Source organism: Nelumbo lutea, chromosome 2 (genome assembly GCF_056320005.1).
Source record: "Nelumbo lutea isolate HS-2025 chromosome 2, American lotus-T2T, whole genome shotgun sequence".
NCBI lineage: Eukaryota > Viridiplantae > Streptophyta > Magnoliopsida > Proteales > Nelumbonaceae > Nelumbo > Nelumbo lutea.
Window position 1 is genome coordinate 9804633 of NC_142685.1, and position 15066 is coordinate 9819698.

A 15066-nucleotide genomic window follows, 5' to 3' on the forward strand; every position below is an offset into this window, starting at 1 on the left:
GAAGACTTCCCAACAAAAAGCCTGAATCTTAGGAGGGATTGGCTTACTCCAAATTTTTTCACCGGGAACATTGCCCGAAAGGTAGCTAGCTGAGTTAAGAAGTTAAAGAAGGAAGCACAAGTAAAAAGACCAATGGGGGAGATCGACCATACCCTGGTATCCTCAACAATTTGATCCAAAAAAAACAAGTCATGTCTGGCCAAAAGAGAGATGAGAGACTCACATTTCGAATCCCTAAGACCGCTTCTGAACCCAAAGTCCCAATTTAAACCTGAAGTTGAAAAGCTGACAAACCTAGAAATAGGTTCAGATTTGTAATTGGAAAGTGCATAGAGCAACGGAAATTGGACCTTTAATGGATGTTTACCTATCCAAAGATCCTCCCTAAGCAAGACTCTCTGGCCATTTCCCACATCATACCGAATGATCTAAGACCATTTGGTGAATTGGGAACAAGTTAGTAGGCCTAAAAAGAAGGGTGAGCTTGGGCTAGGAGACTTAGTCCAAAAGAACTTAGCTCTCCTAAGAAAGTGGTTATGGAGGTTTCCCCTAGAAACCAACAGGCTCTGGCACAAGGTCAGTGCTAGCATACATGGTACTTCAGACAATGGCTGGGACTCAAAGGTCACACTTTCCACAAATTCAACATCTCCTTGGAAAGCAATTTATGAGGTCTGTCCTTTCTTCCTTGGAAAGCAATTTGGCTTAAGATGAAATGTGCCACGTGTTGAGAGGAATAAATAGGCCTTTGGGAATACTTGATTTATATCTCCAAAAGCAAAGATAGGTGCATATTTATATGCTAAATGTCCACTTTGTCATTTTGAAAAGATAAGAAGCATTGCAACAGCAGTTGCTGTAAAACTTTCAGTTTGAAATTTCTTTACTCAATCTACAAAGTGGTTACATGAATAATTGTTCTAACCTTCATGTAATAAAGATGTATAGGGAAATGGTGTCAGCTTAAATATATCAAGAAATAGAAGAATAGTTAAAAATTCATGTTGAATGAATGGACATGTATATATAGATTACTAAAATTCACAATTCGAATATTAAAGAGCTAACAACGCACCGTCAGTACTTCTTCAGACCCTATTTCATCACCACCATAAATGAAAAGATGGCCTGCATTATCATGTAATCCACTCCTTGGAGACCATTGCAAGACAATAACAGGGAGTCTTCTCTTGCTCGAACATAACTGTAGCTTAACAACATTATTTGATGATGTTCCAGCTTGTGGACTTTTGGCAGAAGAAGCACTTGATGTGTTCCATAACATAATATCTCCATCTACATATCCCACAGCAAGAACAGACCCATTAGTAGATGCCCAACAAAGAGAGCTTATCTCTTTTTCCTCTTGATCATGGTTAGATGTATCATCTGTAAATTCATTATCTGCTCCAGTTGGAAAATTAACAACTCCCTCATCCTTTAATTGGAGATCCTCATAACCTCTAACAAGAACAACACGATTTTCACAAACATCCCAGAGAATAAGCAGCCCGTGTTCATATGCAATAAGCACCCTGCAGATGAACAATAGCTTTTAAAATACATTTTTAATAGGAGAGGTAAAAGGAAGCATTTGAAATAGCTGCCATCAGTTTCAAGAATGACCACTTTCCATTGTTCATTTCCCCTCCTGAAACATTTTAAATTTATGAATACCTTAACTAGCATCCCAAAAAAAGAATACTTTAACTAGCACCATGGCCCCATATTTCAATATTTTATATAACTACAAAGAAAAATGAATGTGTCGCATCATAAAAAAGAATGCAGCTATTTATAACCTAACTCTCATATAAAATAAAAGGCAAAATAAATTGGAATAATATCTGGACCACATCTCTGATAGCAGTTTTGTTTATTTTCCTTGTATTCTTTGTAGATATGGTAATTTGTAATGAAATGATAAATTTTACATTTTTTTAGCAATAACGGAATTTCATTAGAAATATTTAAAAAGTACAAGATAGGGAGAGGCAAACTTTCTTAACTTTCCACAGACAAAAAAGCTATACAATTGAGCCGAAAACAAAGTACCAAAAATGTTTTCTACAACTTGACAATATGGCTAACATTTCATAATTCCTACAATATTAATATACAGAGCTTTCAAATTTCCAAGATGTTTCCCTTTTGTTGTTTTATTAATAACTGGTTAGGCGAACTTTGTTAATTGATCAAAACATAAAGATGATTACTCTCAAGTGGCAGACACTTTCACCAAAAGGGGTTTTTTAAGCCTTGTCTTGATTATGTTTTGGGGGTTAAAAGACCTTGAAGGCCTGGACAGAGAAACTGTTTTAATCATGGGATATGAGACGCATTGGAAACTGTTGATAATACTGCATAGGGTCCTCTTTTCGGGATGAGTTGCAATTTTTTTTGGTTTAAGGTTGAACTTGATACAGGCTTTAGGATATGAAAGGGTGGAGATAGAAGGTAAACTGCAGGTTGTGATTGGCTGGATGAGGGATGGAGTGGACTTTTGGATGGACTTGGTTTCTTCGCCATCAATTTAGAGAGGCAAGAGATCTAGAAACAACAGAGAATTTTTTTTTTTTTTTATTCTGAACACAGAGATCTGATAATGAGCAAGCATATTCTCCAGCTAGAAGTGATGTGGGATGAATTGAATTATTATGGGGCCTATCCATTTCACGTAATATGAGAACTCACAATATTGTTCATGTGACAAAGATCTTTCCAAGGCTAAAACTCAGCTTGGCAGGGGCAGGCCCTACAAAAATACATACATATATATATATATATAAATGGTGTACAGAAGGAAAAGAGTGGGAAGCAATGGGACAATGGTACTGATCATAGGGGGTAACGGTGCAAGCTCAGTCACGGGCCCCCCTTTCATTGAAGGAACAACAGGAAAACAAGGTGAATGGTGTTGACTCTGAATCTGGTGTGATACGGATACTGCAGGATAATGGTGTTGTTGACAAATTCAGGTGAGGTGACTATCCAAAAAATAGTTGATAGAGATGTCACAATTGGGAAAAGATTGGGTCTGTTTTTCTGGGGTGGTGAGGAATTTGCTAGGAGGGATTTTGAAGAATTTGAAAGAAAAAAAAGAGGAAGATAAAATGAAGAACAAAGCACCTCCGAAAGGGAGCAAGGATTGGGACAAGGAATACTCAAACCAAGAGGATGTGCTCACAGATGAAGATTGATGTGGGCAACTGGAAGGGCTCTTGCTTTTGTTTAGAGATGGGTGGTGGTCCTTCTTTTAATGGGGATTTGTATTGGGTCTGTCCTTTGATCATTATGCAGAGTTTTTGCGTAATTTTTCATGTTTGTAAGGTGTGGTATTCTTAGGTAGGGCTGCAATTAAGTCGAGTCGAACTGAACTTTGGCATGTCTTGGCTCGGCTCGACTAAATTACTACTAGGTTTGAGTTCGAGTTCGAGCTCAAGTTCAACTCGAACTATATTTTTCAGTTCGAGCTCGATTCGATTAAATATTCAATGAGCTCGAGTTCAGCTTGAAAGCTCGAAAATAAATATATTTATATATTTTATATGTATGATATTTTTTATAATATATAGTATATTCTTATATTATATAGGGTTGCAATAGCCATAGGTTGCCCTACTGCTAGGTGGCCCTTGAAATATCTAGGTTTGCCATTAGGAGCCATTCCACGGGAAGGAAGTTTTTGGAACCCAATTCTTGAAAGATGTGCCAAGAAACTGTTAGTGTGGAAGAGGAATTATGTGTCTCTAGGGGGTTGTATTACTTTAATAAAGTCTACCTTAGCAAACCTTCCAGTTTTCTTCCGCTCAGTATTCAAGATGCCAAAAAAGGTAGTGAAATTAGAGAAGATCATGAGGAACTTCTTGTGGGAGCCTAGTGAAGGAAGGAAAGATCACCTGGCGAGATGGGATTTAGTCTGTAGAAGTAAGAAGCAAGGGGGGTTGGGGTTAGGCAATATTGGGAAGAAGAATGAAGCTTTGTTAGGTAAATGGTAATGGAGATGGCCATTAGAGAGAGGGAGGTTGTGGCATAGGGTGGTGGGAAGAATTCATGGTTATGCAAGAAATGGTTGGGATGCTGGAGTGTCTCGGCAAGCTACACTAAACTCTTTGTGGAAGGCTATTCATGGTATCCTTCCCCAATTTCTCAGCCTTATCACGTATGACCTTTGTACTGGTGATAAGATTCTCTTTTGGGAAGACACTTGGATTGGCATGTCTGCCCTTAAGGACCTTTATCCATCTTTGTATTCCCTCTCCCTTTTTAAAAGCAACCCATTCAAACCTTTGTTGCTGTCTCCCAGTCCTCAGGCTTTAGTTGGAATTTGGGTTTCAGAACATATCTAAGAGACTCTGAACTTGATCAGGCTGCTTTGTTGCTAAAAACCCTAGACTCTTGTTTTTTTTGGACCTTTCTAAACCTGATGCTAGAGTTTGGACTCCGAATTCTTTGGGTCTTTTTTCTTGTGCCTCTTTTTTCACTCTGTTGTGCTCAGTCCCTAACCCTCAGCCTTTCTTTTGGAAGGAAGTCTGGTCTAAACTCATTACCCCAAGGTTGGAGCCCTTTGTTGGGAAATCTATCTTGGGAAATTAAACACTTTAGATACCTTGCAAAAGAAAAGGTACAACCTTTGCATCTCCCCAAACTGGTGTGTCCTTTGCAAAGCAAATGGAGAGAGTTGTTTCCATCTTCTAATTTCATTCTCTTTTGTTGTAAATCTTTGGGAAAAAAAATTTTGGTCTTTTTGGGCGTGTGTGGAATATGCCACTGCAAACCAGGGGGCTTTTCGATCCTACAACTTTTAGGTGGCCTAAGAGAAGAGGTAGATTGTTATGGAGACGTGTAAGAGCTGCTTTAGTACGGACAGTATGGGAAGAAAGAAATAACAGGATTATTAATGATGATTCAAGGGATGTAACTACTGTTTGGGAATGTCTGTTAATAAGGGCTATTAACTGGACTAAAACTTTGGAGTTATTCTAACTTTTCTCCTTTGATGACATATGGAGAAATTGGGATTCTGTGGCAAACTCCTCTTCAGCTAAGGACAAGCCTGTAGTTGACTGGAAACCCCCAAAAGAAGGCTTCATAAAGCTCAATTTTGACGGCAGCAGCCTTGGCAATCCTGGACCTTCTGGTATTGGGGGTGTGTTTAGGAATGAAGAGGGGCAGATTGTTGCCTTATACTTCGGCCCAAATGGTGTAGGGGATGCGGTTAGTGCAGAGATGCAAGCGGCTATACAGGGTGCACAAATTGCTAAAGAGTTGAACTTTGGGAGATTGATCGTTGAAGGTAACTCTAAAGTGGTAACTGGGTGGCTAAAAGAACCAGAGACAACAGCTTCGTCTTTTAGGCTGTGTTTGGCTTGAAGGAAAAAGTAGGGAAAGGAAGGGAAAGGTAGGGAAACTTTTACAAACTTTGTATAGGTTTTCCTACCTTTTCCTTCAAACCAAACATAGCCTCAGGGGAGTGATAAGGAGATTTAAGTGCCTTACTTCTAATCTCACTGTGAGAGTTCAGTGGGAGAGGAGGTCGGCAAATGGGCTGGCAGACTTGCCAGCTAAGCAAGGGGTGAACAGGGATCACTTGTTCTGGGCTCAATTGTAATTTTATTTTGATTTTCTTTGTTTTGGAAGGCAGCAACTCGTGCCTTCTGGGAGAACTCTGGATTGTATCCACTTGTCAGTTTACTTTATTTTCATCCTAATAAAATTATTCATGATTCATAAAAAAAATATTATATAGAATATAAAATATATTTTATAATATTATTTATAATATAGTATATATGATATTTTTTATAATATATAATATATATTTTTATGTATGTATGTGTTAATCGAGCCAAGGTCACGAGCTTTCGAGCCAAACTTTTTATTGGTCGAGCTCGAGCTCGAATAACTAATCGTGCATTCGAGCTTACCCCCAAGGTTCGAACTCAAATTGAACCTAATCGAATTCGAGCCCGAACTGTTCAATTAGAGCTCGATTTGATTGCAGCCCTATCTTAGGCCTTTTTTGGGTTTCCTAGGGCTGTTTCTTGCTTTTGGTGATTTCTTATCACCTTCTGCTATATTTTCTCTTTTATTTTAACGAATTTCCCTTTTATCCTTCAAAAAAAATCTTTGTATTGCTAGGGCATGTGGAGTTGATCTTTTTGATCAATCATGTGGAGTTGCAGTCACTGGGTTTTCTTTGCTATTTGTCCAATGTTTGTCTTTTGCTGTTATGTCTATACCTTCTTATTTTTTCTTTATTCTAATGAAATTCTCTTCATCTGGTTACCAATGAACTAAAAAATCAATAAGCAGATATCTGTAAACTCTCTTTATCTGGTTATTTGTACATATCCGTAAACTCTCTTTTTCATTTTAATAGTTTTTGTTACCTTCTAAAAAATTATAGATGCCAAGGTGGAAAAGATTATATAACTCCTATCTAACAATAGAAATTGCTTTAAGTTTCCCTTGTTAGGTAGAATCACAAACTACCAATATTTGGTTCAATGTACAACTCACAATTAGTAGTATAATGACCATAAAACTTACATAATCGAGTTAACATTCAAAACCAGAAATATACAATTTAAGCATTTCTTGTATCTTGCCTGTTCCCAGACGTACAAGGTTGGGGAAGTAGTCCAACAATGGTTTGATGGTCAGGTAATGATATCCCAGCTGCTTCTGTGAAATAGGATAAAGCAGTATTAGATATTGAATAAACAAACTAGAGCTACAAGTATATTCTAAAATTGGATATGGAATGTTGACTGAATGCTGACCAAAAAAAAAAAGTTAACCTCATGGACCTCTACAGACAAAAACTGGATAATTTAGATCAAGAAAATAAAAACTGGAGAACAAGATATCACATATGGTGAAACAATCTTCATTCACAGAGTTTTAAGAAGCCAAAGGATATTGTAAAGCACCTTTTTCACACAATATTTTCTATTACATTTGATCTTTAGTTTGAGGCACAAAAACTCAACAATCAGAGATTAAGTCAAGCATGTTTCTACCTAAAATGCTTGGCTAACAAGAAAGTTGGAATAATAAGAGCAAATAATGCCAAGCATTCAATTGCCATGAACATCTTAAGCCACAAGAATATTAAAACAAAAAGAAAAGGCATTTTAGATGGAAGCCTTGAGCAGTGATTTAAAAGGCGCACCTAGGTGCACAGACGAGGCGCATTTCTGGGTATGCGCCTCGCCCAGGTCGTAAACACACCCCTTTCAAAAGGCGCATGCCTGGTACACCTACGCGTGCACCTGATGTGCCTTGCGCCTCAGCCCAGGCATGCACCTTTTTAGAATTTTGCACTTTTTGCCTTTTCTTGAATTTAACGGCTGGGCCGGGGGCAGAGGGGCTCCGCCCCCAGACCCCCGACCACGCCCCTCGAGGAAACTTCGAGAACTCCCTATTTGCTAATGTTGTTCATTCATTTATTCCAATAAAATATCTTCTTAAAAGGCAATTGAAGTTATAAAATCATTGTTTTCATGTGAGAAATAAGAATTTCAAACCCTAACATAAACTTGTTCGGGCTTGCCTCGAGGGCCGTGGTACAAAGGCAACTCAGAGAAAAAAAAAAAAAAGAGATTGTGGGTTTTACATGTTTGCTTGGAAATGCTTTATATGTTTGCTTTTATTTTTAAACTTTCATTTGAATACGCTTTACATGTTGTGTTTATGTATTTTAATTTTAGATAATTGGTTTTTAAAACTTATATTTATATTTTTTATTAACATATGTTTAATATTTTTTGAATTTTTAAAATTTTTGGCATTTTTTTTAATTTCTGGCTTTATTTTTTTATTTTTTAGCTTTTTTTGTGTAGTTTTGCGCCTTTCTTAAAAAGGCACACGCTTCGCCTTGCGCCTCAGGCACAAATTGGCCCTTGCGCCTTTTTTGTGCCTTGCACTTTTAAAATACTAGCCTTGGAGAAAAAGCCTAACAAGGCTGAGTTTAAATGCATATGAAGCTCTGAGACCTCAAATCAGGACTCAGGAATTTGCACTTCAAGAACATGCCATGTAGAGATAGGAAAAGTTTAAGAAAAATCACCAAATTGTGTTTATGCTCGCTTGACTCTTATCAACTAGGATTAATGTTAGTTAATCCTATCTGGCTCAATAGAGTAAAAGTGCACAATAAAAAACATATGAAATTTCACTGATAAAAAAATAAAAATAAAAAAATATATGAAATGATTATTATATTTTATTGTTATTTATTTACTAGAAAAGGGTGTGGTTACATGAGAGGATATTTGTTCTGCAGGTGAAGCCATAAGATAAATATTGCATATTGATTGATCACACATGATGGTAAGAAAGGTATGATTTCAAAATTTCAGCTTCAGAACTCAGAAGCTTGATGGAAACCGGGGAAATCCAGCTTGCTCTATAATAGAGCAAATTCCAGGGCATCTGTCTTTAAAGCACTAGCTAGATCATGAAGACAATGGAACATATGTTGGAGATAATGAAAGCTGAAGAAAAGCCTTATTAGAGTAATAGCTGACTAATAAATTATATTTGGCGCAGCTATCCAGAATTTTAACAAAGGATAATCTATTGAGGAGAGGACCGACCCTTAAAAACACCAACTGTGTGTTGTCAGAGGAGGATGCGAACAGTGAATCAACTGCTACTTCACTGTGATTTCTCTTATAGTATATGGATGAGGCTGCTAGGCTTGTTTGCAGTAAAGGGATTCTTTCCATCTGTCTGAAACACACCTCTGAAAATTGACAATAAGTCTGATTTGGTAAGAGGTGGCTCATGCAGAGAATATTTACATGTATTTCAGATGGCTCATTAGAACTAAAATACCCTCCTTATTTAATATTACAGAGACTCTTGAAAGCAGAATAGTAGATTTGCTGTTTTCAGATATCATATCTGTAAAAAGAGCTTTTCTGCTATTCAGATATCAGACTTCAGTTTTATTGAATGCCACTCAAGTCAGGAAGAGATTGTAGCTAAGAGGATGGTAGGGATTATTCATTCATGACTGACATAATATAAACTTTTTATGCTTATTGAAAAGTAGGATGATAGGGTTGCCTTTGGGAAGGAATCCAAGAAATGAGACTTTTCTTTTGATCAGTAAATATGTATTTTATTAAAATTCAGATTATAAGCAGCTTATACAACTTGATGATGGGACTGTTGATCCCCTTTAATCACTCTATTCACCCCTCATTACGGTGTAGCCCAAAATAATTGCTGTCTCAATGCCCCCTGTTTTGCTAATCCATCAGCTAGCCCATTTGCACTTCTTCGGACCCATTTAAATTCAGCCTCAACCTCCTTTGCAATCTTCTCCGCTTCCCTGATCACATGTTTAAACATCCATGGGGTGTGGCTGCTATTTGTACCCCATGAAATTACTACTTTTGAGTCCCCTTCCACTTCAACAAGTCTGCATCCTAGTTGTTTGGCTAGCTTTAACCCTTGTAGTAATGTCAATAGTTCAGCCTTCAGCGAGTTTCCATTGCCAATCGGTCCTGAGAACATACCCAATATCCTCCTGTCAGAGTTTCTTAATACTCCTATTCCTGAGATGCCTGGATTTCCATAGGAGCACCTATCAAAATTCAGCTTTACTTTATTGCCTTCTGGTGGTTTCCAATCCAGCTTTACTTTATCTCTTACTCTCAAAGATCGTGCTACTTCGGACCATGTTCTTAGAATGTCTGCAAATGAAAAGAATTGAAAGCAGTCCAAAGGTTTTACCCAATGGGCTACTTTCACCTTGATACTATCAATCACTTCCTCTATTGCTCTACTTTTTTCCAAGAAAATTCTCTTGTTCCTCTCTTCCCATGTTACTCAGCAAATTGCTACCGTTGTTGCTTTCCACATTACCATCCCTCTTTTCTTTCGCTGTCTCAAGAAATCATGGTTGAAGAGTCCTGAGACATCTTGAGGGGGAACCCACCTGCAGCCAAAGAGAGTACAAAAGAATTCCCAAATTCGATGCACAAAAAAACAGGATATCATTAAATGAGAAAGGGTTTCACCACTTTCCTTACACAGTGAACACATGAGGAGAAAGGCAAATACATGGCCTTCTTTTCTGCAACATATCACAAGTGTTTACCTTACCAAGGAATATTTCCCAGCAGAAAGCTTGGATCTTCGGGGGAATAGGCTTGCACCAAACTTCTTTCACAGGGAAAATCCCACCTAGAGGGTTGGGGAAAGCAAGTACTTTGAAGAAAGAGGAGCAAGAAAAGAGGCCATCTGGAGAGCCTACCCAGATTCTAGAGTCTTCCAACAAAGGGTCCAAGTGGATTTGCCCCAAGAGGTCCAGCAATCGGATTAAGGATTCACACTCATTTTCCCTTAGTCCCCTTCTAAAGCCCAAATTCCAATTCACACCGGTTGGACACGGTGACCCCAACATGGATATAGCTTCCCCCTTAGGCTCTGTTTGGTTTGTGGGAAGATTTGGGTGGGATGGGAAAAGATGGGATGGGATGGGAAAGTGTAAAAGGGGGCCGAAATGGCATTGTTCGCCTTCCTCTTTCGTCCGAGACGAACAGAGGCGACGGCTACCCCCTTCATCTCCTTCCCTCAAACTGTCAACGATCGGCACCGGCGTGACCCGCGTATCCCCGTTGCCGGTCTCGGACACGATGCGCACTGCCCTAGTACTCGAAGCCCAATTGGCAGCCCTGTTCACACTTATAAACAAGGCTCCATGTTTGCTGCTTTGATAACAGAATCGACTATTGGAAACAGAGACACAGATAGAAGAAGTTGCTTTCAACGTCAACTTGCCAAAGAAGATGCATATGGGACTCTCAGCGTCGACTTCTTCTATCCGAACGGGGAAGTTGCTTTGGATTTTGGTCGTTGCGAGGGATTTTTTCCGTTGTGTCGATTCCCCTACGCTAGCAGTGGCATTGGTGTCGGACACCTGCACTGGTGCCGTTGAACAGGGTTGTGTTGCCAGATTTCTCTATTAATGTGCATGGGACCTTTGGCATGGTCGTTTTATGGGAGGAGGGAGATGGAAACTCAAGTTTTCTCACCGGGGTCGCACTGTTTTGGTGCGACCCCAAATCTGCAATTTTGGGATCTCGCATCCCAATTTTTTCTCATCCCATCCCCCTCTTTCCCTCAAAACAAATATGAGAAAAGGGAATAAAAATATTCCCTTTTTCTCATCCCCATCCCACAAACCAAACGGATCTTTAAGGTTAGATAGCGCAAAGAGATCAGAGAATTGGTCTATTAGTGGGGTTTCCCCTACCCATAGATCTTCCCAAAACAGAATTTTATTACCTTGTCCCACATCGAACCGGATGGAATTGAGGAAAGTAGGGTAGATTTCATGAATTGCTTTCCAAGGAGAAGCTGAAGAACTATGAGGGGAAATTTTTGTATCCCAGCCATTTCCAGCCACTCCATGAATACCCTCAATCACTTTGTGCCACAACTTGTCGCCCTCGAAGGGAAACCTCCAAAGCCACTTACCTAGTAGAGTTGTGTTCCTTAAAAGGATGTTCCCAATTCCCAAACCTCCATGTTCCTTGGGTTTACTAACCTGCTCCCACTTGATCAAGTGATCCTTCCCTTCCTCTCTTGGGTCCCAAAGGAAATCTCTCACATACTTCTCTAAACACCTTGCTACCTTAGAAGGGATTTTAAAGGTTGAAAAGAAATAGGTGGGAAGTTTTGCCAGAGTGGCTCTAATCAAGGTTATTCCTCCACCCAAAGAAATGTAATTCCTTTTCCAAAGGGCTAACTTCCTATCAAACCTTTCTAAAACTGGTTTTCAGAACTCAACTAACTTGGGATTTCCTCCCAAGGGTAAACTTAGGTAACTAATAGGCCAGCTTCTGATCTCACACCCCAAGATCTCCGCAAATCTTATTAGTTCCCCTTCCTCCAAATTGACTCCTACAATTCCAATTTTGGTCCAATTATCCTCAGCCCTGTTATTCCCACAAAATTATTCAGCAGCACCCTCAAATTTTCCACCAACTCCTCATTGTTTCCTTCAAAAAAAAAATATGGTGTCATCTGCAAATTGGAGATGGGTAACAATCACTCAGTTTCTACCTACTCTCCAACCTCTGATAAGGCCTTGAGCATCAGCTTTTGCCACCATTCTACTTAACACTTCTGCCACCAGGGTAAACAAGAATGGGGATAGGGGTCACCTTGCCTAATTCCTCTCCTGGCCGGGAAGAAATCCTTTGTTGTACCATTGATTAGGATTGAGTAGTGAGATGAACTTAAACATCCTTTGATCCAAGCCCTCCATCTATCTCCGAATCCAAGTCTTTCTAAAACTTTTAGAAGGACTTCCCAATTAACCAAGTCATAGGCTTTTTCTAGATCTACCTTACAAACCAGCCCCTTTTCTCTACCCTTTCTGTTTTTGTTTTTTTGAGAAAATTCTTTCCCCAACGCATTCATTAGCCACCAAGATTTGATACACAATCTGCCTTCCTTCTACAAAAGCTCCTTGGAACAGAGAAATGATCAAGGGTAACACCTTTTTTAGTCTTTCTGCTAAGACCTTTGACAGAATTTTGTAAACACTCCCAATAAGACTTATTGGTCTAAGGTCTTTAGGAGTTTTGACTTCCCTCTTCTTTGGAATCAAAGTGATAAATGTGGCATTTGCTCCTGGTGATACCTCCACTTTGGAGAAAAATTCAATCAAGACTTCCAGGATATCTGATTTCACCATATCCAAACACTCTTGATAGAAGGCCATGGAGAAGCCATCTGGCCCAAGGGCTTTAGATCTATCCATTGAAAAAATAGCTTCCTTGATTTCTTGCAGAGAAAATCTCCTTTCTAGGGCAAGAGATTGTTCTTCTAACAAAACATCGCCTTCCATCTCTGGCAATTTTGGCAACACTCCGTGTGGGCTTGAGAAAATTTCTTTAAAATGATTTACAAAAATCCTTGTAATCCCCTGACTTTCTCTTACCACTTGTCCCTCTTCCTCCACACTCAGGATTAAGTTCTTCTTTCTCCTACCAATTGCAAGAGAGTGAAAAAACTTAGTATTTTCGTCCCCCTCTGCAAGCCACTGACACCTTGATTTCTGTCTCCAACAAATCTCCTCCTTCCGTACTCTCTCTTCTAGTTTTTGCTTTTGATTCCATCTTTCCCCTCTTTCTTCTTCTGAAATGACTTTGAGAGCCTCTTTCCTATCTAGCTCTTCAATCCTTTTCACCAAGTTATCTTTTATTTCCTCTACCCTTCCGAAATGGACTTTATTCCATTCTTTTATCTTTTCTTTTAGCCTCTTCAGTTTTCTGGAGAAACCTACCATTTTCAACCTCCCCAAAGGTCTGAGTGCCTCCCATCACTCTTTTAACCTAGTCTTAAATGTAGGGTCTTCAAACCACATATTCTCAAATCTGAAAGGAGAAGAGCCTCTCCCTGGGAATTTTTTTTTTATCAGTAACAGGAAACTTTATTAATGATATGAAACTATGTGAAACTTTAGGTACAAAAGGGGGAGGTAAAATGTGTTAACTCCCCACCAACAGAATACAATGGAAAAAAGTCAAAAGTTAGCCCAAAAGAAAGATTCCCTATTCACCCCTTGCTTGGCTAACCCATCAGCAAATGAATTAGCAGTCCTCTTCACCCAGCTGTAATGCAACACAATATCCCTACTCAGTCATTTGAATTTTCTCCTCTCATTGTTACAACTCCACAAGCCATTGTCTTCTTCCTTTAGCCACCTAATCACCACCTCTAAGTCACCTTCAAGGACCAAACATCTGATATTCAACTCCCTTCTCCAATTGGGCCTGAAAACATGTCAAATGTTAACCTCATCCTCATTCCTAAACACTCCCTCAATCCCAGAAGGCCCTAGGTTCCTTAAGCAGCTACCATCAAAATTCAGTTTTATGAACCCAGAGGGAGGAGGGGACCATGAAGGACTACGAGTCCTCTTACGTAGGACAGAAGAAGCTATCTCCCTCCAATTTCTTACCAAATCAGCCACAGAATAGTCTGAGAACAGCTCCACAGTTTTTTAACAGAATTAGATCTAATAAGTTTTCCAGGGTTCTTTCCTTGTCTGAAAATATTCGTAAATTTCTTTCTTCCCATAGTGACCAACACACTGCTGCCCTGATGCTTCTCCACATAATCTTCCCTCTCTTCTTCGGCCATCTAAAAAAAGAAGAAGAGAACAAGCTTTGTACGCTCCCAAGGGGAATCCAAATACACCCAAAGAGGGAAAAAACCCACTCCCATGCTGTTTTAGCAACCGAACAAGTAATCATAAGGTGGTAACCAGTTTCCCCATCAGCTTTATAGAGAATACACCTATTAAGAAGTAAACAAGAATTGGGTCTTTTTTTCTGAAGCAGGTCATTTGTGTTAATTCTTTCCAGGAAAGTTTCCCAACAAAAACTACCAACCCGATGAGGAATGGGCCTACTCCAAATTTCTTTAACTAGGAAGGACAACCCAATAGGATCAGAAGGCTGAGTTAATGTCTCAAAAAACGAAGCACAAGAGAAAATACCTGAAGAGGAAGGAACCTAAAATCTGGTGTCCTTCTTATTAGGGTCCAAGAAAACATTTTCAAGGATGACTAACAAAGATATGATGTCGCCCAAGTCTGTATCCCTAATTAACCTTCTCAGACCTAGGTTCCACCCAAAACCAGAAGGAGAGTCTGAAGGGCATAAGAAGGATGATATGGGTTCATTTTTCAAACCTGAAAGAGCATATAAAGAAGGAAATCAGTCCATCAAAGGTGAGTCCCCAACCCAATGTTGTTCCCAAAATTTTATTCTATTACCGGAGTTAATAGAATAAATGGCTTTCCAAGGAGAGGCATCTGTAGCCCTTGCCAAAATTCCAGGTTCCCAACCATTGTCTTCCAGCCCATGTATGCTAGCCACAATATGAGGTAACTCTAGGTAAGCCTCTTGCTATCAAGGATCCCCATATTTCTTCCCACTCAGAAGATATGAGGAATCTGTCTACTTTGGAGCAGGTTGGGGGGATTGAAAGTTTGACCAAATATAATCCACCTAAAGCAAGGGGGGGGTC

At 39.3% G+C, this 15066-nt stretch overlaps 1 protein-coding gene across 1 annotated transcript in view; it reads right to left on the minus strand.

The window, feature by feature from the left end:
* The window catches only part of LOC148868471 (transducin family protein / WD-40 repeat family protein), a 38673-nt gene that overhangs the window by 11772 nt on the left and 11835 nt on the right, over positions 1 to 15066 (minus strand). Inside the window, exons 7-8 of the mRNA XM_088969001.1 lie at positions 6612 to 6687; positions 1076 to 1535 (exon numbers count right to left, since the gene is read on the minus strand). Coding sequence (XP_088825127.1) covers positions 1076 to 1535; positions 6612 to 6687 — 536 coding nt within the window. The remainder of the gene's footprint in view (positions 1 to 1075; positions 1536 to 6611; positions 6688 to 15066) is intronic.